This window comes from Hibiscus syriacus, unplaced genomic scaffold (genome assembly GCF_006381635.1).
Source record: "Hibiscus syriacus cultivar Baekdansim isolate YM2019G1 unplaced genomic scaffold, ASM638163v2 tig00110370_pilon, whole genome shotgun sequence".
Classification (NCBI taxonomy): domain Eukaryota; kingdom Viridiplantae; phylum Streptophyta; class Magnoliopsida; order Malvales; family Malvaceae; genus Hibiscus; species Hibiscus syriacus.
The window spans coordinates 270,802-294,181 of NW_024062707.1; the positions used below are offsets into that span (position 1 = coordinate 270,802).

Here is a 23,380-nt window from a genome sequence, read left to right on the forward strand (position 1 = left end):
CTTCCAACTCCATTTAAGCCTTGAATGGGAAGATTTCAAGCTGTAGGATATATATAAATAGCGGTTGGGTTCTCTTCTTTCTCTGATAAGCTTTAATTTCAAATTTCTGATTCTCCCTTTACGGTAAATTCAACTCTCTCTTTATTGTATTCGATACCCTGTCGTTGTTTTTTTCTTGGATTGTTTGCTCTCTAGGTCATTCTCTTGCTAACATTTTTTTTTTGGTGTTTTTGTCTTTCTTTTTTTCCTCCAGCTTCAGGTGATTAATTTACATTTCCATGTGATATAGTTTTGCACTTAAGCATTTTTTAACATTTTGGTGGTGATGTTTTCATTTATAGAATGAATTTAGAAGAGTTGTGTTTTTGTATATGAGAAGTCTGGAAGCAAAGTTGCAGACCCATAAAGGGAAAATGGGGGGAAAGGGAGGGTGGACGTGGAGAAGAAAAAAGGAAGGTATTTTTGACATAACATTTATTTTATTTTTAATTGGTTTTTATTTATTTGATTAAAAAAGTTCAAATTTAAGAGGGGACGTGGCATAATTTGGTTGGTTATCAAATTTTATTTTGAACAGAGTCAATGATTTGGAGTAAACGAGTTAACGATTTAAATTTTAAAAAATAAAAAAAATTAAAAAATATTTTAAGAGATAACTCAATACTAATAATATAATTTAGGGGGACAATGTGTGCATTTAAGCCTTAAAACATAGAAGCAAGCAAATTTTGTCTTGGGCTTTTTCCTTCTTGTCCAATTCTTTTGGGCTTTTAGGCTGCATACTAATATGAGATTTTCATAGGATTTATATTTGTCATGGTTGACAGTACTCAACAACAACAACAAAATCCAATTTCTATATGCGATAGGGTAAGGGGGAGGTAGGGTAGTAGGCTGACTCCAACGCCAGATTGAGTGTAGCTTCCGTGGAAGACCTCCGGCAGTCAGAAAATTAAAAATATAGATAAAATGCAATGCATGTATAAATAAATACATAAATACATAGTTGAACAGTATTCATATGTAGTCATTAATATCCTATGCGCGTCTTTAATGGGAAGTAATCCCTGGGAATGACAGTACTCAGTACTGATTAAATTGAAATGTGTTCTGGCCAGTTGAATTGATAATGTAAAATTAGAAATTATATTAATTATTAAATAAAATAAATACAATTAAAAAGCTAATTATTTTACCATCTCAATTTTTTTTTAAAGTTTAAATTATTTTTCTGATTTTTATATAATTATCATTGAATCATTTTTAATATATATAAATTTAAAATAGAATGCATATGATATAGTAATTATCTTAAAATTATATTAAAATATAAAATAATACTATTAATTCGTTAAAATTATGTAAATGTAAAGTTTTGATTCTAAAGAGTAGTTGGAGAAATCTGATTTCTTTTCTCCCAAGGGATTGACTATGTCTCACCCCAATCCAAAATAATTTAATTGAAAGCTAATGTTATCAGAACACATGTCAACTAACCACTTAATGGAGTCTATGCTTCTTAATTATCTTATTCTTAACATCTTTTTTTATTTTAAACTAGATTTACATAGCCAATTGCATCCTACATATATATTTGAGGCCGAAAAATAATTCTATGATAAATAAATGGAAAATATAGAATATTAAATGTGTTTAAATAAAATATATACTTATATTAAATGATAAATATATTACAGTCGAATAATATAATAGGATCAATTAATATATATAGCATAAAATATTATTACTAAAAATAATCGAATACGTTAGAGACGAGAATGATTTGATTAATCGTTTGTAGTTCACATTAATGATGATGTATAATGAAAGAAATAATAATTAAAGGTGGTCAGATAAATAGAAGACGAGAAAATGTTAATCGATTAATATGTTCCATTCCTTCTAACGTGATTGAAGAGTCTTATGTATAATGATAAAATGTATACATAGTGAATATTTTGAGAGCTAAGATAATGACACTAGTCTAGAACATGGTTCATAATAAGATAATTATCCCAAAATTATATATATCTTTTATTGATCTAATGTGATTACAAGAGGTAGTATATGACTCTCAACTATTTGATAATGAATGTTTAAATCCTTACAATTGTTGATACTCGAACCCGAGACCTCTAGAAATAACAATTATATCTTTGACAACCGAGATTGTTTGGTTCGTACAAATTATCTAATCATTTAGTATATGATAAAATATACAAATGACCCTCCGACTATAGGGTGTTGCTTTATTAAGTCCCTTGACTATCAAAAGTTACCAAATGGTCCTTTGACTATAAGATGTTATTTTGTTGAGTCTTCCGACTATTAAAAGTTACTAAATGATCACGTGACTATTCATTATGTTCTAAATATGTCATTTTTCAGTAAAAAATTGACAACAGTCTGAACTAGATGTTAATATATTGTCTGAGATATGATAAAATTTGATACTAGAATCTCAAACGACTATCATATATCAGACAACATAATAACATCCAATCCAGATAGTTGTTACTTTTTTAACGAAAAAGTACGAGTTTGGAACATAATAAATAGTTGAATGACTATTTTGTAACTTTTAATAGTCGAGCGACTCAATAAAATAACATCTCATAATCGGATAATTATTTTGTAACTTTTAATAGTCAGGAGACTCAACAAAGTAATATCTTATAGTCAGGGGACTGTTTATATACTTTACGCTTTAATTTAACATAAACACAATCATTATATTAATATATTGATAAATAAGATGGTCTTCGTGACAGTCGATAATCGGTATAGTCAACGTATAGTAAATTAACGGCTGAGGTGCAATTTAGTTATCTACAGTAACATCAAACAATGGAAAATCCGAAACCCGACAGTCTCAAGACTTGTAATGTAAAAATTAAAATAAAACCACATCTATGAAATAGCCTCATGCATGATAGAGTCGTCGAAATAGAGTTCAGACCAGTACGGAGAGGCGGCGGCCGCGCCATTGTAGCTCGAAGCACTGCTCGAATCTCCCGGATTATTGCTCACCGATGCATCGCCGGCCGCTCCAGCTGTTACCGGAGGTGTCGTCGGCGATTGAAGAAGCCACGAAGACGAGTTATCGGTTAGGTTATCACCGTGGCCGATAACAAAGTTGGAGCAGTGTCCCATCTCATCACTGTTCATTGATGTTCTCTTGTCAATATTATTCAACGATGTTTGGAAACCGAAAGGGACGTGTTGTTGTGGTGGATAGTGGAGCAGTTCAGATTGAGAGGTTTCGTTGATAATGTTACTTCCAAGTGAAAAATGGGTTGAATTTAATAAGTTGAGAGAAGCTGCTTCCATGTCTGCAATGGCACCGCCGCCATAGCTGCTGTTGTTGGTCATTGAAGGCGAAGAAGAAGAAGATTGGAGGAGAAACTGAAGGTATTGAAGCTTAGCCAACTGAGCAGCCTCGGCCTGCAATGGATTCTCCAAGAGGTCTTTAAGGCTAGCGAGGGCTATCAGCTGAGGCAAGCTTGAGAAGATATCGGTTCTGGGTTGATGTGTCATCGGATCGATCCCCATTTGAATCAGCTTCTTCTTCAAATGAGTGTTCCAAAAGTTCTTGATTTCGTTATCTGTGCGCCCAGGCAGATGTGTTGCAATGGCTGACCACCTTTTAACACAAGAATAATAATAAGAATTCAAACAAACATAGAAAAAGAAGTGAAATCATAATCAAAAGTGTAGCGGTTTAGAAATACTAATATTTACTTGTTCCCAAGAATGGAATGCAAATGCAGGATGGTTTGTTCTTCATCTTGAGAAAACTTGCCCCTCTTGATATCAGGCCTCAGGTAATTGGTCCACCTTAGCCTGCAACTCTTCCCACATCGGTTGAGACCTGCGATGGCCGATTCCAAGTCTTTAAACAGAGAATGGAAACAAGAGATTATCGACAATTTAGGGTTTAAAAGCAGAAACCTGCAAGCTTAGGCAAAGCTCTCCAGCTACCATGGCCATGGTTCTTTATGAACCGAACCAGCTTTTGATCTTCTTCGGGAGTCCATGGTCCTTTCTTCACACCATCTTCATCACAACAAGGAGATCTTCCCATGCTGCTTTTTTCTTTTCTTCCTCTTTTATCTTCTATGTTCCCTTTGTCATCACCTAAACTCCCCATACATGCTATTTATATACACACTCTTTCCCCGGCTTCAACTATGTATAAAGCTTTTTAATTTGTTAATGTTTTGAGAAAAAAGAGGGAAAATAATTTGTATATCGTTTCATGGCCTCTTAAACATAATTAAAATATGATTTCGTGAAAACGTGGATACGAGAAATTGGTCAAAGAAATTAAAAGGAAAGCATTTCATGCACGCAAGGGGACGAAGACGAATAATCCTTTCGTCATTACGTATTTGTTCGGTTTGCACTTTTTGCATGGCTTGCCTTTGCCTTCAATAATCTTTAACGTCTTATTGTTTCTTTATATTCCATCACGAGCCTTTATTTTATTAACAAATCTACCTACCAAACTTAACGCATCTCTCTATGTAACCCAAGTTTTTTACATTGTTAGAGGAGAAGTTGGTGCAGCAAACACCAGTTTTTTTTTTCCTTCTATAAATTTAAGTTATTAAACAGTCATATTATTATATGCTTATTTATTTTAAATGAAATCACTCATGTTTTACATTTTCATTCCATATATATTCATACATGAATATATAAATATCCACTTCAAACATATATTCATACCCAACATTCTCTAATATCCCAATAAAAACGTTCATCGCTTTACCCAAATGTTGAGATAAGCAAAATAATTAGAGAAATATTGTGATAAATATAACATTTCGTTTGAAATATTCTTAAGAGGTAATTATACGAAGAAACTAACAAGTGGGGAATGGTATTGGTTATTGATGGAGTGTGTGTTTTATTTCTTGTGCAAGAATAAGAATGGGAACTTTAACTTAGAACATAAGATAAAAGAGCTCTTTCAAACCTAAACTCTTCTTTCATTTGTCAATGTAGTTAGTGTCAATGTCATTTGCCAACAGCTCCAACAGTGACACGGACCATGGATACAGGTTCCTTGTCGGATGGACTATGGTGTGATTTGAATAAAGAACGCAGTGATGTCATATAATATAATAAAAACCAGGTTCAGTTAAAAGTTTCAATTGTCAGTTAAACAAACTGAATTGCTTGATTCATCAGGTTTCCAACCAATGCGTCTAAATATCTGCATTTACCGACACATAATCATCAATACATCTGCTCCTACTTTTTCCCCCTTTCGCATATAAGTAAATATTTTTAAATCAGATTTAACCCAGCGTAAAATGATGAAGGGCTTGATTTTCAGTTTATTTAACTAAGGGTAAACTACACCAATGGTCACTGATGTTTGAGTGAGTTTTTGTTTTCCTTGCTAAAGTTTTAAAAGTAACAAATTGGTCACCAACGTTATCGATTTATAACAAAATGGTCACTAGTGTTATCGATTTATAACAAAATGGTCACTAATATTATCTCTATTAAATTGATGACGTGGTAACATTGATAACAATGTTATTATTTAGTTTTACCCCTAAAATATTGCTAAAACATCAAACAAGTCCTTAAATAACGATTTTATATCTAATTTATCCCAAAAGCTTTCTAATTTATAATTTTTTTCAAACACCCCACCACCAAAACTATATTCGAACCACCTTTCTCATAAAATGAAAACCATACTGCATAGATAAATAAAGTTTTTTCATTAAAGACAAATACATGAATATTTAAAACCACATATTCAATTAATTTTAATGTAAAATATAATGCTTTAGGGATGGTTTCATTTTGTAAGGAAAGTGGTTAGAATATTTATAGACAAACAATAGTTTTAAATGTGGTTTTCGTTTTGTAAGAAAAATAGTTAGAATATAATTGAGATCGTAGGGTGTTTAAAAGAACTAGAAATTAGAAATCTTTTGGATAAAATAGATATAAAATCATTGTTTAAGGACATGTTTGATGTTGTAACAATAGCTTAGGGTAGAACTAAATATTAACCTTTTTATTAACGGTGCCACGTCATCAATTTAACAGAGATAATGGTGGAGTATTCATTTTGTTATAAATCGATAACATTAGTGATCATTTTGTTATAACTAGATAACGTTAGTGACTAATTTGTTACTGTGGTTGGGAAAACGACAACTTTCCTAAACATTAGTCACCAGTTCTAACATACTACTTGAATTTTCTCATTTTAGGTGCCAAGACATTTTCCTGCCCTTGTGTGTCCCCTAAATATAGTTAATAAGCAATAATAAATTTACCTTAATGATAATGTTAATTTTAATATATAATTAATATAAATTAAAATATTTAATTATCATTAATTAAAAAATGTAACATATAAAATCAAGCTCCTTTCTTCAATGAGATTTTATATCGGTTGCATCGATTTCTATTAGGGGTGATAATGGGTCACATTTGATCAGATTTTTAGTTCATTCGAATATAATTTAAAAATTGAATTTTTTTTATTTGTAACCAACCTTATATGAGTTTAGGAGGACCCCATTTAATTCAACTTATATATAAAATTTATTTTTATTAGATAAAATAAAGATCTATTTAAAAATAAAATAAAAATGAATATTATTCTAAATATATTTAAATATATAAAGAATAATTGTAATATTATATCCGGTCAAAAATCTAACTTGATCCAAGACACATTAAAATATCTTACTCGACTGTAATTCAAATTTTTAAAATAAAAACTTGACCCAACTAAATCGGATTGGGTTAGAATCAACGGGTCTTGGTAAAATCATCATCCTTAGTTTGTATCATTTGGACTAATGACTAGTTTTAATAGAAGTGAAGTTAAAAGAAAATGTTTGGGGTATAGATAAACTTTTTTTAAGAAAAATGGGGAGGTAAAAATAAAAATTGCGTTTAAACCACTTAAACTAAATTATTATCATTTTGTAGGGGTCAGCAATGAAATTTTTCTATTTAACTAAGGGCCTAAATTAAATTAAATTATTAATTATTGGGTCGAACTAAAAATACGACTGTATTATTTAGCCAAGGAAGCCGATGCCCCTTCCTGCCTCGCCCCTAGAGTTTCAACCAAGGGCGAAGGTAGACATTCCACTTAGGTAACAAAATTTAAGTTACTAATTTAAAAAAAACTAGAGTGTAATTTTATGATTTCACTAAATTGTAATTATATAATTTTAAAAACGAGAAAAAGGAATTTATTAGATGGTTTCATACATGGATAGATCGAGAAAAAGACGTGTGAGATAATCAATCTCTGAAATTTTAAAATCATCACATATTTTAAAATTATTCTATGTATTTTCGATTGAAAATCTATTTTTTCCTCCTAGAATTTTATAATCGGTTCATCCTTTTTTTTAAATTTTAGAAGCTCGCCCGTCTAATATAAAATCATGTGTTCGTCCTTGGTCTCATGGATTAAATGGATTGTTGTTTTTCATAGAGATATAAGGTTTATCTTTAGATGGATGTACATTACTAAAGTTTTTGAACTGATATTATCTTATAATTCTCTTTAACTGTTGTAAAAAGAAAATGGAAATGGTACCATGTTAGGGGATGGCTTGAGGATGACGCTCGTCTCTTGGCATTCATAACATGGGAACAGTTGGAAACCCAATTGAGTGGAAGTTGTGTGTAAGTCCCTAATGGATAACCTAATGAGGACCATTTCCACATTGACCAAACCCCAAGAAACCTACCCTATCACCAATACTCCACCTCAGGTTTTATAATTGAATATTAAAAAAACCCATCATATATTAAGCGTAAATAATTTAAACTAAATGTCTGGTAAGACCCAGAATAAACAAAAGTAAAATTGGAGCCCACTGAATATAACAATTGTTTACACACATCACATGACGAGTGTCACTCAATGTAAGAAAACCTAGCGTTGAATTTATGTAATACTTCCTTGAAATCTATTAATATAATGTTATATATATAGTCCAAACTGTGAAGGAAAGCACGGATTCGGTGGTATATTTTCATTGGACACTCCATATAATACAAGTTGAATTCCTTCAGTTCTATGAGACCAGCCAATACTCTCAATTTTGGCTCAACCATAAAACAATAAAGATTTATTGAAATAAAAATAAAGGATAAATATTTTAAATATATTGTGAAAATGTCGAGAGAAACCACATAACGTGTAAAACAATTACTTGGTTTGTTTTATGCTTACTTTAGAGATGTGTTTTGTATCAAATAAAATAAACTGTGGAGTGACGAGTTCCATTCAACTAATTGTTAATTGCCGTTTGAATCTATTGGCCGCTGAGTTCACCAGATGGGCTCAAGCCCAAAATGTAGTGGACTCAGTGATGCCTAAGATCTATTACCACGTCTCTACGTTAATGGACTTGCTTATTTTAAACTTGATTTCTAGATTTGTAATTTGAATAAAAATAAACATGATGTAAATAACATAGGAATGGACATATAATATTAATTATTAATTTATCCAACTTTATATTATTATAAGATATTTAATAAAATGTATGATGCCACGAGAAGATTTATCCAAGTGTAGTTTAGCTCTGATGTAATGTTATACAAAATGTTAATCTGGGATAAAATAATAATAATAAATAAATATTATATAATAGAATGAAACAAAATAATTATAAAGAATTAAAATAGAAGAATGAAACTTGTTATTCATGTGTAGACACGGAATCATATGAGTAAACCGAAGAAGGATTTTTGTTGAGGCTTGTATGAACAGTTTCCTTAAGACATATTCGTCCTCTCCTAGATGCTTTGAGTAACGTTGGACGTCGGTCTCCCAGGATACAACAAAAAACGATAACAACAGTAAGCACAACCGTAGTGATCAGTCGAACACTATCTTGCCTTTCTCTATCACCGGAAAGAACGAATTTAGAAGGAATTTTCTAAGTGTTTTTCCTATTCCAAAGTTCTAAACTTGTGTAAATCATGTTGTGTTATGTCTTAGAATTGTGCCTTAAGTAGCCTATATATAGAGGAGGAGATGGATTGAAATGTTAAGACCTTTCGATGAAAGGACTTAATCTTTCAATTAAAGGACATATCCTTTTGATAAAAAATGCTTAACCTTTTCATGAAATGATTTAATCTTTTCATGAAGATAATTATTGAAGAAGTATGATTGAATGAATGCAACTTTAAACCAAAAATTAAGTTCATTCATCAATTAACTTGACTTATTATTAATTAGCTATAAATAACATCAATTCATTCAATATTTTTTCCAACAATCCCCTACATGAATGAACTTGATGGTTCAAACACTGACTCGATATGATAATAGATTCTACTTTCGATATTTGCATAGAATAGGTAGGCATCCCCCTTTGAACCTTCCCTTGTGAAAATATGTTTACCTTACTAGCTGTCCAGTAGAGGTGATGTCCTTGAATTGTCATGCCGTTGGTGTAAGCGATGACATACCTCACACAAATATCTCACTAACAAGAATTTGGTTCTCATGGTTATGTTCATATAGCCGTGGATATCTCCTGGTTCTGTAAGAGTTTAGAGAACTATGCCCTAATAGTCTCTTTGAAGCTGTTCCACTTCACTCTCACATAGGTGACTTATGTTGTTCGGCTTACCAAAAACATAGCGGTCATTAAAAGCATTGCTTAACCTCATCCACATTTTAGTCAATGTTTTCATCATAGGAATGAACTTGGGGATAAGAACCCCATAGTGACCTCACAATGTCTATGCAAGTAGGTTATCCAATTGAACTTAGATTTTGGGATTTCCAGTCAACTAAGTTGGGTTTTCCTTCACATAGTGCCTTAAATATTAATGGGCTTTAGTCACATTCCTTTCGATGTTTATCAACTTGATCTCGATTAAACTCATTGTTTAGCGGATCCACAATGTTATCTTTTGATCTTACAAAATCAATATAGATAACTCTAGTTGATATCAATTGTTTAATAATATTATGTCGACAACGTATGTATCTTGACTTACCATATACTTATACAAGGCACCCCCACACTTTGATGTAGTTGTAGGAAAGTTTTCTACATTTCCATAACTCATATGGTGTCTAGCCTATTTTCTTGTAAGTTACCTTATTTAAAGGTAATTTGCTAATAAATAACTTCCTCCACATGTTATGTGACAACTCAAAACATGATCAAATGTCATAATTCTTTAGCAATCTTATGGATATTATACACTTTATATGATGTATCTGACAATCCATTCAAGATGTAATTCCGATATAGAAACTTAGAATGCTTTCAAGCATTAACGAAAACAATGTATATCTCATCCTCTTTATGAATAGGAGGATCATCCTATATTTAACCATATTCAACATGATTAAATATAACATTTTATGTCGCTATGTCTTGAAATTCTATCCATGAATTTCACATGCTTTTCGTTGTGGCTCGCAACCACTAAAATCGTTGAATTTTATTCAAAGTCTGAATAGGAATCAATATTTCAAATCACGAGTTAGATGAATTAATGTGGTTACCATTGTTTCGTTTAAAACACATAACCAGAATTTGTAAATATTCCAACAATAACTTGAAAGTTAATTCAATTTATTTTACCGTTTGTTTCTGTTAAACAACAAAATTTAATTAGAAATTAAAATTATAAACAAAATTTGTAACAATGTTGTTACCTCCAAACGATTTCTGTTATGAACAATAAATCAAATAAATTTTGTTGAACAACATGATTAAAATCTTGAAACATAATTATAGGCCCGATTTTTTTTCATAGACATATCATAATTTCGTTCAGTATCTTATTTATCGCAACAAATTTTAGTCAAAACTAAAATCCAACAATTGAGCAATTTAAGTTAAACGGTGGGAATTTAGTGAAACTAAAACATGAAACAAAAATTCATAATCAACACTATTTTGTTGAATTCGTTAAATGTCAGGATTTAAAACTAAAATCCGAAACAGAACCAACTTCTGTTGGACAACAGGATTAAAACCCAAAACAAAACCAATTTCTATTAAATCACGAGAATTTAATAAATTAATTCTCGAAACAGAACTAACTTCTGTTAAGCGGTGAGAATTTAATAAAACCCGAAATAGTAGTATTATCTCAATGTATAAATACACATACCTTTTCGATTTTTTTATCGAAATTCACCATTCATCACAAAAAAAAAATTACGAGCCTTATCACGATACACTAAGGCTTGTCCTTAGTGATTCATGCAAAAACAATATCATTTGCAAGTTATCCAATCAAGTTATCCATGTAAACTAGAAGTTGCCAATTCACTCGACTTAGGTCTTCAAGGCTGGTTTCAATGATGAGGCTCGTAGACTCAACTTAACAGTGTAATCTGTTTGAATTCCAATGCTGTTGCAAACCGTGCTAACCAACAATTCCGAATGAGTTTGTAAATGTCTCCCTCTAATGTTTGTTTTGATTTAATAAATCATTCGTTCATATATCTTGGATTAGAATAAAAAAATCGTATAATCTGTCTTAAGATTGTTAGACAAAATGTTAATCCGAGATAAAATAATAATAATAATAAAATATTATATTATAAAAAACAAAATAATTATAAAGAATTAAAATAGAAGAATGAAACGTGTTACTCATGTGTAGATACGGAATAAGATGAATAGAGTAAGATAAACCGAAGAAGGATTTTTGTTGAGGCATGTATGAACAGTTTTCTTAAGACATATTCGTCCTCTCCTAGGTGCTTTAAGTAACCTTAGACGTAAGTCTCACAGGATACAATAACAAACGATCACAACAGTAAGCACAAATGTAGTGATCAGTTGAATACAATCTTGCCTTTCTCTATCATCGGAAAGAACGAATTTGGAAGGAATTTTCTAAGTGTTTTTCCTATTCCAAAGTTCTAAACTTGTGTAACTTATGTTGTGTTATGTCTTAGAATTGTGCCGTAAGTAGCTTATATATAGAGGAGGAGATGGATTGAAGGGTTAATACCTTTCGATGAAAGGACTTAATCCTTCAATTAAAGGATTTATCATTTTGATGAAAAGGTTTGATGAAAAGTGCTTAACCTTTTCATGAAAGGATTTAATCTTTTCATTAAGAAAATTATTGAATAAGTATGATTGAATTGATGCAGCTTTAAACCAAAAATTAAATTCATTGATTAAGTGACATGACTTATTATTAATTAACTATAAATATCATCAATTCATTCAATAATTTTTCCAACATTTAAAAGGTCGAGAGGAAAAATTATTCACAATTTCAGTTAGATTAACCTAAATTGCATTATTAAAATATATATTAATATAAAAATATTTTATTATTTTATGGAATAGTAAATACAAATTATTTAGTCAATTTGGGCCCATACAAATAACTTGGAACAAAAAAAGTCCAAGTTACAACACGTGGCCTGATATAGTTCTATCATGAATATCTCTAATTATGAATCAGCAACATTTATTTAATAGAACCTTAAAAATATGAGTAAAGTACATAAATAATTATTTGATTATCGAGTTATTTTTTTGAGTTTGTATTAAAAGTTATAGAATGACCTTTCAATTATAAGATGTTATTTTATTTAGTCATTAACTATTAAAAGTTTAAAAATAATTATTCGATTATTTATATATTCCAAACTTATTATCTTATGTTAAAAAGTTGACGGACATTAGAGTTGGCCGTTGACATGCTTAATGAGATATGATAAAATTATATTTTAATTATGTCGATAGACACAGTCGTTGCTTTCAAGGATTGACTCGATGACATAATGTTTGAAGTACTGACTCAACTATATAATATAAATGGGGGCTCGATCCATAAAATACAACTCAAACAATTATGTGATCATATTTCAGTCAATAGGTTAAAGTCTAACATGAATAACCATTATTTTTTTAACGATAAATTTAAAACATATAAATAATTGAGTGACTATTTTATAATTTTTAATAATTGAGAGACCCAACAAAATTTATCATATAATTAAAAAAACTTTTTTTTATAAAATTTAATAATTAAGACACTCAACAAAAGTCCGTTTTATAATCGGATAGCATACTTCTCAAATAAAAAAAATATAAAGGAAATGGTATATGACGGAAAGGCAATGGAAAGATGTCAAAGTCACATTTAATGATTTGAGAAGTACTCCAACTCAGAAAGAGCCTCGAATTCAATTGAAATGGCAACTACTAACATTTAATGATTTTTTTAGGGAGGTTAAGAAACCGTTGAGACAACAGGTATTAAAAGCGGCAATTATTTCACCCCAAAAAGATATATAGAAAACCAGCCTTTCTCGATTCTTCCTCATTTTTCAGAGCCGCCGTCGCTTCTTCATCTTGGACAGTTGAATCGATGGCTAACGATGATGCTCTGAGGACAGCTATAGTGTGGTTATCGCTGATTATAGTTTTAGTTGGGGTATTCACGTTATCTTTGAAGAAGATGATGATAACTTACGCCTTTGGAATGATCGGGATCAGTGGTATACTCTTGCCGGACTGGGATTTCTTCGATCGTAATTTTTCCCGGTGGTGTTATCCGGTGACCGCCGACGAAAGAGCTGCTCTTCAAGCTCAAAGAACCGGATTCAAAAGGTTAATCAATTCTTTTCTCCTTCACTTCTTTTCGTCTTCAAGTTCATTTCACATATTGGAACTCGGCCTTTCAAGCAACTTTTATGGATGAGTATTTGTGTATTTATATTGTTTGAAATTTATCACTTATCTAAAAAATAATTTTATATTTAATTATTTTTATTTTATTAGTAAAGTATGAAATATATAGAGATTGTCAATAATTTAAAAAAATATGTTGAAATCATGAAACTCTTAAGAGGTGTACGGCTTCATTTCATATACGTATGAAATCATGTTTGCTTGAGGTATTCGAATACCATTCCATAAACTTTATCTGCTTGAGGTGGACCTACCTATTGAAAATGTGGTGAGGAATTAAGGGTACGTTTGATTTCGAAAAATACAGGTCACTTTTATTTTTTTTGTTTATAAAATATATATTCATATCTCGTAAAACATTCATCTGGTGTTTTAGTAAATTTTATTTTTTTTCGTTAAGATTTTAATTTTTTATATTATGAGGTCAGGGTTTTCACTAAATGTTTGTTTATGTGCAGGTATAGGATCTACCCTATAAGAGTGATTGTTTATACAATAATTTATAGCATCGGACTCTACAAATGGTGGATTTTTGTGTCGAATTAAATCAAGAAACTCTATAAATACATTATTATTGTCGTCGTTGTTGTTATTCTCATTATTATTATTCAACTGAGTTTTTGGCCTAGTCAATGACTGCAAAATTTCATTGAGATTGTTTAATCTGCATATATAGGAGTTGTTGATTTCTCAGTTCTTATCGTGTACATGTTTTACTATTGAGGATATATGACTGAATTCTCAATTGTTCCACCGTATATGAATTTTAATTAGATGTATAAATTATAATGTTATATATGAATTTTAATATTGCATAATTATATATATGTAGTGTTTTGTCTTAATTAAATGATTACAAATTATAATGTTATATATTTACATGATATTATACTCATAAATAATAATATTTTATTAATATAAAAATATATGAATAAATATATTAAAAATGCGTAAATTTGTTAGGCAAATTGATGATCTGAAAACGAACAAGTGAATTTTTTTTTTTTGAAAATCAAATGGATGCATTTCGTAACTTTCATATATCAAAATGACTGTAAAATATTGTAAAACTTTAAGCCGAAGCTAGTTTACTAAGCAGTTGGTAAAATTAAGATCTTCGTCAATCGAGAAAGATATCAAATGCTAAGTTTATAACGAAACTAGAAATCAAAGTAACGAATATTACTTGAAGAATGAGCTCCATTGATCCATGCTGCTTGATTTGCTTGATCTTAAGCCGTTCCTTCACTAACGCCACCCTCAGATTTTCTATTTCTCTGGTCATCTTCTCCTTCTACGTCGAGTCGGGAGAAATCAAGATTTTAATCAGGATCTTAACTGAAAACCGTATTGAACACAAATTCGAGCGATCAAGAGTATGAAAGGTCAAGTTATGATTTTACCTCAAGTTCGTCGTTTTCTGCAGATTGGAGGACGCTATTAGAATATGATATCAGTGAAGAAAGCAGAAACGCAGCTTTGGCACATCGAACGGCGATCTGTGAACTTGGAGCACCTTCTATGGTTTCCCCTTCGGTTCCTTCCATTCTCTTTTTTCTAAATGAAACTGAGAAGCTGCTTTTGAAATTTTAGCTCTGATTTATCCTTTAATGGTGTGGATACTGCGAGCCAAAACGCGGTGTTTACAACTTTATTTTGGCACTTTCTTGATTTATTCTAGGCTTAACTACATTATTAGTCACTTATGTTTGAATTTTATCCTTTTTTTCTTATTAATTTTAAAAATATAATATACGATCACTTCAGTTTTATTTAATTAAGATATGATCACCACAAGTTAACTGTTTTAACTGGGGGACGTGGTATTTTTTATACAATCACATGTTATTTATATATTTTCTCAATTTAATCTTATTTTTAATAAATTAAAATAAATTTAATCCTCTAATCGAATAATGTCATGTGTCAACATTCAATTGGAGGACTCACTTTATTTTAATTTAATATATTTATTTTCCACCAATCAAAGGGTAACATGTGTCACTCTCTTGTTGAAAGAAGACAATACAAAGAAATTGAGGCTAAATGGATTCAAATATAGATTTCTTGGAAAAACAAACATGTACCCGACCATTAAGCCAAAACAAATGTTTGGTCTAAAGTAGACAACATGATATATATATATATATATATATATATATATATTTGTATATAAATACTTAACTTAAATTTATAATATTTTATATATATTAACTTTTAATAAATATTTTTCATATTAACAATAAATTAATATAAAATTAGTCTTCTAATTGAATGGTAAAACATGACATCATTTGATTGGAAGATTAAATTTATTTTGATTTATTAAAAGTATGACTAAATTAAGAGAATATGTAAATAACAATGACCAAATGTGTGATTATACCAAAATATTTAACACAGTTAATTTGTAGTTATCATATCTTAATTAAATAAAAAGGAAACTCATCATATATTATATTGAAAAAAAGTAGACAAAACACAAACACAAGTGATCAATTATATAGTTAACATTTTATTATAATAACGATTAACTAATCCCAATGAGATCAACCTTAATGAAACTGGCAAATCCGACTGCATTTTGTTAACATCAGTTGTTTAGTCGAATCCTACCAAGCTCAAGTCTTAAGAATTCAAATCCGAACAAAATTTAGATTTTAAAGCTTAATTCAAGCATTCGAACTCGATTAGAAGAGTATTTGGTTCGCATTATTTAAAATTATGTGTATAATCTTAAATTCTGATATATGATTATTTCGTAATTGATAAAACACAAGACTAAGAAGGACTAACAATTCAATTACCAATGATGATCCATAGCTCATTTGACATGTTAAATCCTAAAACATAATTCCCAAAACTCCACAATGAAAAAGGTGAAATTATATAATCACACCTCCATTAAAGAGAACAGTAAAACACCGGAAAACTAAACGACGGAGCTAACTCACGGGTTAGACCTAAGAAATTAAACAAAAGCAATGTTGGTTTCGCCACCGGGGGGGGGGGGTTGCGTACACCGCCAAGGTAATCTCAACACTTGACCTTCCCGTCTGCAAATATGTTGTTGCTGCTCACCTCCCGCAATTTCGTTGTCCTAGGTGGTGTGGTGTATCAGCAGTAGCAATAGGTGTGTTAAATATTTTCTGACCCGCTGACCCGATCGAAAATTATCGGATAGTTATATTAAAAATACCTGAATTTTCGGATCGAACACTCAACCCGCTAATTATTTTGGTTTTCCAGGTCGGACCCTAGTCACAAATTATGACTTAATCGGGTGCCCACTGACCCGACACCCGATACCTTTTTAGCTTTGTTTTTTACTTTTAGTATATTTTATTAAAAAAATTAAAACTCTTCGGTCTCTTATTCCCTTTCTCACGCACGAATCACTTTTTCCCATTTCAATCCCTAACCCTTCAACCCATTTCTCACAAGCTATCGTTTAGGCATTCACGCACGGTCGCCGGACAATCAAGCGACCGGTCAAGCAGGCGAGAGACCCAAACTGGTGTTTTCATTTCATTGCCACCCGCACTCTTCAAGTAAGTCCCATCATTCAAGATCAAATAAAACTGCTCTACTTCTGATTCTCTCAATAAATGGTGGGAAATAACTTTTCTTATAATTGAAATGTTCAAAAGATGGGTTATAATATTAACATCTGAATTTTTTTTATAATGGAATGAAGAATTTTCTTTTATTCATCCACTTGGATAGATAAAATTTGAAAATTGATTAAGTTCATTATGAGGGCAACCAACACTCTGGATTAGACTTTGCAATCCTTGTATGCATGGTGTATCCCCATGTGATGCTAATTGTGTTTAAATATGTGGTGTTATGTGTATTGTACTTTATTAAATAGACAAATCTTGGTTTATTTGTTTGAACTTGACTATTTTTACATGATGAAATAAACGTCCACAGGAAATTTCAATACCTTAGTTTGTATTTTGGTATGCAGTATGTTTGTTATTTGAATTCACTGGTGTTACACTGCCAACTTTAGCCGCTATCATAATTATAATTGACAGACCTTGATAATAGACTTCAAAGTTCTTCCTTCCAATGGTCAAACCGTAAGATTTTAATGTACTTCATGTATAATCAAATCCTCTCTAGGCTTGTGTTTTATTTTTGTATTGAGATTTCGTTAGTGTTTTATTGATGTGGACAACTTTATATGTTTACCTATAATGTCGATGGAATGATAATCCAAAGAATAACAAACATGAAATTGTTTTTGTTTGTATACTAATATTATAATCTTTTTTTAGATTTTGTCGATAATCGGATAAAATGATGATTTAAGGAAGATATCTTCCCCAGTTGGGTCATCTAAGGAGCCTAAAATTGTGATGGAGACTGCAACTAATACAAAAAACAAAAGGAAAGGGAAAAATATTACTGAAGCATACAAGTGAAAGAGGTGAAAAGAAGAAAAAAACCTCTGTTGTATGGGATCATTTTAAAGTATGTGAGGGTGACAAATCTCATGTTGAATGCATTTACTGTTCTAAAAAAATATCTTGTGCATCTAATAATAGAACTAACTCCATGAAACGTCACCCTAGTCGATACAAGAAATCCCCTTTTAACGCAAATACAAAACAAACAATCTTAAATTTTGAGTCTAAGACAAAGTACAATGCTGATGGGATTATTGAAACTATTAGTGTTCCTAGATTATGGCATTTTGTTCCAGATGAGATTAGAAAAGCACTTGCTAATATGGTGATTGTTGATTTGTCATTTAGTTTTGTTGAATGTGAAGGATTCGTTATTTTCGTAAGATTGATATTCCTAATTTTGTTCCTCCCTCCCACACTATTATTACCAGCGATTGTTATGCTTTGTTTATTGAAAACATGAAGAAGTTGAAAATTCATTTCAAGAATTTATTTTCTAGGGCATTTCTTACCATAGATACATAGACATCTGGTCAAAATTTGTCATATATGCGTCTTACTTCCCATTTCATAGATGATGATTGGAAATTGCATAAAACGATCATAAGCTTTTGCCCAATTGCCGGTCATTATAGGGAGCTTATTGTTAGATATGTTGAAAAGTGTTTATAAGAATTGGGTCTTAAAAGAATCATAATTATAACAATAGATAATGTTAGTTCTAATGATCTAGCGATAAAGTATTTGAAGCAAATTCTGAACATGTGAGATGGTAGTGTGTTGAATTATTATATATTTTAAATTTTTTATGTATTTTTTTATTAAAAATCTATTTGTAGCTCTTGAAATTTTAAAAGTTTAAATTCGTTCCCCTAACATCAAATTTTAAGTCCATTTCTGCTTCCATGTTAATTAAGGAGATTCTTTTCTACCCTTAAAAAAATACAAAAAACATCATTTTCGTTTTTTTCTCCACGGCCATGTGAACATTCAAGGAATTGTAAGTATTTGGACAGCTACATTACCATTCCAAACCAAATCATTTTGTGGACCACATTTGGATATGTTTCACATGCGCTGAACTCAGCGTACCTGTGTGTGGGATGTGGCTGTGTTGTCCAACAAGATCTGACTCGTTCCTTCCGCGAATCATTATTTTAGTTAATATTTTAAACTTCAACATGAATGAGCTATTCGAGTTGGTTTCGATGTAATCTGAATAAAAAATTAGGTCACCATCCAATTCAACTTAGTTAGGTTTAAAAAATGGAAGCTTAATTACATTTTTTACTAAATGTATTTATTAGAACAATAAATTAAAATTAATAATTTATTAAACATTTTATAGTATAAAAAAGGAAAAAAAACGCATTTTAGGCGAAAGAGACCGGATCCATTTACTATGACCCATTAACAAGCATAGTCATCTCGAACAGTTTTAGGAATAGGAGTGAAATTAAAAAATAGACCTTTAATAAATGATTTTGAATAATTAATTTAATATTATATTAATAAATTGTAAGAAAATGAATAAATTAAGGTTCTAAATTATAAAAAGTATAAGGTGAAATTGAAAGATTAGGAGTCTCAATTATTAAAATAAAAGTGAGATTAAAAATTGAGGGAGTCAATTATAAATGTAAAAAATGAGATTAAAAGAAATAGAGACCTAAATTATAAAATCAAAAAGTATGATTGAAAAAAATTAGGAACCTTAATTATAAAGGTAAAAATGTGAGATTAAAAAAATAAAGGTTTCAATTATAAAAGTAAAAAATGAGGTTGAAAAAATTAAGGGTAGTGAATAAAAAATTAGAAACTTCAATTATAAAGGTAGAAAATAAGATTAAAAAGTTAGGAGCCTCAATTATAGAGGTAAAAATGTGATATTGAAAAATTTTGGGATACTCAATTATTATTGTAAAAAACTAGATTGAAAAAATTAGAGACCTTGTTTATAAAAATTAAAAAATTATAAATTTTAATTATAAATGTATAATTGAAATTAAAAAATTAAAAATCTTAATTGTAAAAGTAAAATTTAAAAATCAAGAACCCTATAAAAAATAGGGGACTGAGTAATTGCTCAGAATACTCCCCTGTTACCCGGCCTTATTAACGGGATCCCTTTATACGTGTGAGTTGCTGTTTTTTAGGTAAAAAATTATCAGAGGTCATTATATTTTAAAATAAAAATTAATGTTATTTTTGTATTATTTTTTTAATGTAACTTTTTAATTAATTATTTTTGTTATAGATAGTTATAATATTAACATAACATTTCACTATATTAATATAGTAGTCTAAGTTATTGACGTGACATTTCATAATAATTAATGATGTGACATTTCATAATAATTAATGACGTAACAGATGACATGATAGATAAACTAAATTAATAACACAAAAATGATAAATAAGTTGTTACGTCAACACCGTATATCGTTATGTCAGCACATTGTAATGTCATGCTAACATTATAACAATCAATGACGAAAAAATATTGGTCAAATGTCTACATTAAATTTATTTTCTGAGTTGAAAGATTATATTATATTTTTTTTTCTGAATTTGAGAGACATTCAGAAGAAAAAAACAATACGAGTACAACATTAATTTTTTTTTCTTCTCAAAAATACAGAATCTCTGGTAACTTTTTAACTTTTTTATTTGTTATTGAATTTAAACTGGGCTTTGAATTTAGAATGGAACAAGGGATAAACAGTAGAATCCAATTTGCAGTGCAACACTTACAAAGAAATATTTATTTTGTTAATTAATTAATAATAAATATTATAAAAATTAAATATGCAAACAATTCTCTTAATTTAATTTATTTCTTTCGTAAATTTAAGATTTAAGATTTAAGATTTGATCTTATTAAATTGATTAATTACTAATATAAAATATTTACATTTAATTTCAACTCTCAAGTTCATAAATAATAAAAAAATGAAAAATAAATTATAAAATTTTCCGACACTACATAAAATGTCAAATAAAAAAATGATCGATTTTTAATCATTAAATATAGAAAAATTATGTTTTTGTCACTTATATGATCAAATTGTCAAAATTCTATTATTTTCATTAATGATTATTACGTTTTAGTCATTAAATCATTAATTTACATTAATTTAATAACATGGTATGCGAGTCATTTTAGATAAAATATCATTTTAACTCATGAATTTGATCATAATTTTTCGTATTCAATCACCCCTCACTATTATCACAGTCGATCACAGACGATCAACATCGACAGTAGTTTGACAACGGTTATTACACCTTAAAATTTCTCTTTTTTAACCTCCTAAATATGGATATAACATCTATTTCATCATAAAATATTACGAATTCAACAAATTTAACCTAAAATCCTTCGACCTTCTTTGAAATTAAATTATAATAATAAATCTATTATTAATATTCTTTCAAAAAATAAAAATAAAATAATTAAATCCATATCATAATAAAACCCATAAAAAATTATTTAAGTATTATTATCTTATAATTTTTTAGTCGGTATAATATACAAATATAGAAGATATATATATATAATTAATATATTTATATAATTATGACTAAAGCCAATTATCAAAAGACAAAAAATAGGATGATCTAAAATCACACTGAAATAACTTGAATGGCTTAAAACTAAGGACATTCTCATCTCCACATTGTTGAGCAATGATTATAGCCAAGACTTGGAGAAAGTAGACGGTAAACTCACATGGTTTAATAATCATCCCCACCGAGCAAGAGAAAGGGCCAAATAAGTGGAAAATTAAACGCTTAATTATTCCATCTTTGAAGAAATGAGATAAGAAAAATCAAAAACCCAAACGGTCTAACATTGCAGCCTTGAAAGACGACCAAATTGCGTCACTTTGACATCTACGTTTCATCACTGCTTACGCTCTCTTAGTTTCCATTTTTAAGTAAAACACACATCAAAATCAATGTATCAAAAAGAAGATTATTTATTGGAAAACAATCCAGGTGGGAAAAATGCTTCAACAGCTCTTTAAATGTAATAATAAGATAACATATATTATTTTGTAATTATTTTAGTTTAATAAAAAAATATAATAATAATAATAATAATAATATATATATAACGCAATTTCAAGATATATGCACAATATAGCATATAATTATACTGTTTATTTATTTCTAAAATGAAGCAAAAGAACAGAGAATATGATAACAGCAGCAAAATCCTGTTCACATTAACATTTATGGTTATTTTGCATATGTAATTTTCGTAACGGTAAATTATTATTCTACTCTGCAGGAGAAATATTTGTCCATGAATCAACTGTGCCTTCTGCTCTTGATGGAAGGTTTTCAAACCCCTTTTCGTGGTGGAAATCTGACGAAGAAACTGAGTAATCCAACTTGAAATTAGTACCAAACGTCCTCAAATGAGCTTGGTTCCCATCGTTCAATCCAACTACTCCGTGTCTCAAGTTTCCATGTAAGCCACTGAGACTCGCACTGCCACCATGGCTGAAGCCGGCCAACTCATCGAGAGAAGCCATTGTTGAACCTGAAACCGAGCTTTCATGGGACAGTGGCTGAACCATCTGGTTTTGCAAGTTTAACATATTTAAAGGAATGTTATTCAACAATGGAGTTGCAGCTGGCTGGACTCTTCTAGTTGATGAACGTAAAGCTTCCAAGTGATTGGACCCGAAAAGATCGAGCCTCGGAGGAAACGATGAAGAGCTCGAAAACGGTGGCGCGGGGATTCCAGTGAATTCTTGCACCATGGCTCTAAAATTCGTCGGGTCAGTGGTGAGAACTGTAGTGGGTGCTTTCCTTGATGCCCTGGTTCGCTTCTTGGGGTTCTTGGTAACACCGTAAATGTCGTGAACCGGTTTTGGTTGCATCGATGATGAGCTTGGAAACGAAACTCGGTTGAGCCCTTGAGCACCCAAGATGGACTGGCTTGATGAAGGTTGAAACAAAGACGGTGGGTTCAACAATGGGAGCCGAACTCGTTATCACCACCACCGCTTGAAGATTGCATGAATTAGGGTTTTCTCTTATTCCTCCTATATGATTATGATCTGAACTAGGGTTTTCTGGGAAGCAAAAAACATGAAAAGCAGAAGATTATATGTGTTAGAGAAAGTGGTGCGGTGGTTGGCGACGGGTCAAAATCAAACTGAGGAAAGGGAGAAGTTGGCTTCTTAATATTGTTGTGGATGTGAAAGGAAGAAAAGGATGTGGGGAAGTGAAATGAAGTTA

General features: G+C 30.3%; 4 protein-coding genes across 4 annotated transcripts; 1 reads left to right on the forward strand and 3 right to left on the reverse strand.

Annotated features, from left to right (window-relative positions):
• Positions 1–2,833: 2,833 nt before the first annotated feature.
• On the reverse strand, positions 2,834–4,121 carry LOC120121321 (transcription factor MYB93-like). The gene is made up of 3 exons (XM_039140709.1): positions 3,952–4,121; positions 3,742–3,871; positions 2,834–3,643 (listed from the first exon to the last, which is right to left on the reverse strand). The coding sequence occupies exons 1-3, from the start codon at positions 4,082–4,084 to the stop codon at positions 2,911–2,913; spliced, it is 996 nt and encodes a 331-aa protein (XP_038996640.1). The 5' UTR covers positions 4,085–4,121; the 3' UTR covers positions 2,834–2,910.
• Positions 4,122–13,322: 9,201 nt separating this feature from the next.
• Positions 13,323–14,269, forward strand: LOC120121318 (signal peptidase complex-like protein DTM1). The gene is made up of 2 exons (XM_039140707.1): positions 13,323–13,625; positions 14,165–14,269. The coding sequence occupies exons 1-2, from the start codon at positions 13,384–13,386 to the stop codon at positions 14,250–14,252; spliced, it is 330 nt and encodes a 109-aa protein (XP_038996638.1). The 5' UTR covers positions 13,323–13,383; the 3' UTR covers positions 14,253–14,269.
• A 557-nt stretch (positions 14,270–14,826) lies between these two features.
• LOC120121331 lies at positions 14,827–15,272 on the reverse strand. Its single transcript, XM_039140718.1, has 2 exons — positions 15,110–15,272; positions 14,827–15,000 (listed from the first exon to the last, which is right to left on the reverse strand). Exons 1-2 carry the CDS (start codon positions 15,251–15,253, stop codon positions 14,827–14,829), a joined length of 318 nt encoding a protein of 105 aa, XP_038996649.1. The 5' UTR covers positions 15,254–15,272.
• Positions 15,273–22,410: 7,138 nt separating this feature from the next.
• Positions 22,411–23,019, reverse strand: LOC120121332 (VQ motif-containing protein 22-like). Its single transcript, XM_039140719.1, has one exon. The coding sequence runs from the start codon at positions 23,017–23,019 to the stop codon at positions 22,411–22,413; it is 609 nt and encodes a 202-aa protein (XP_038996650.1).
• Between the last annotated feature and the right edge of the window lie 361 nt (positions 23,020–23,380).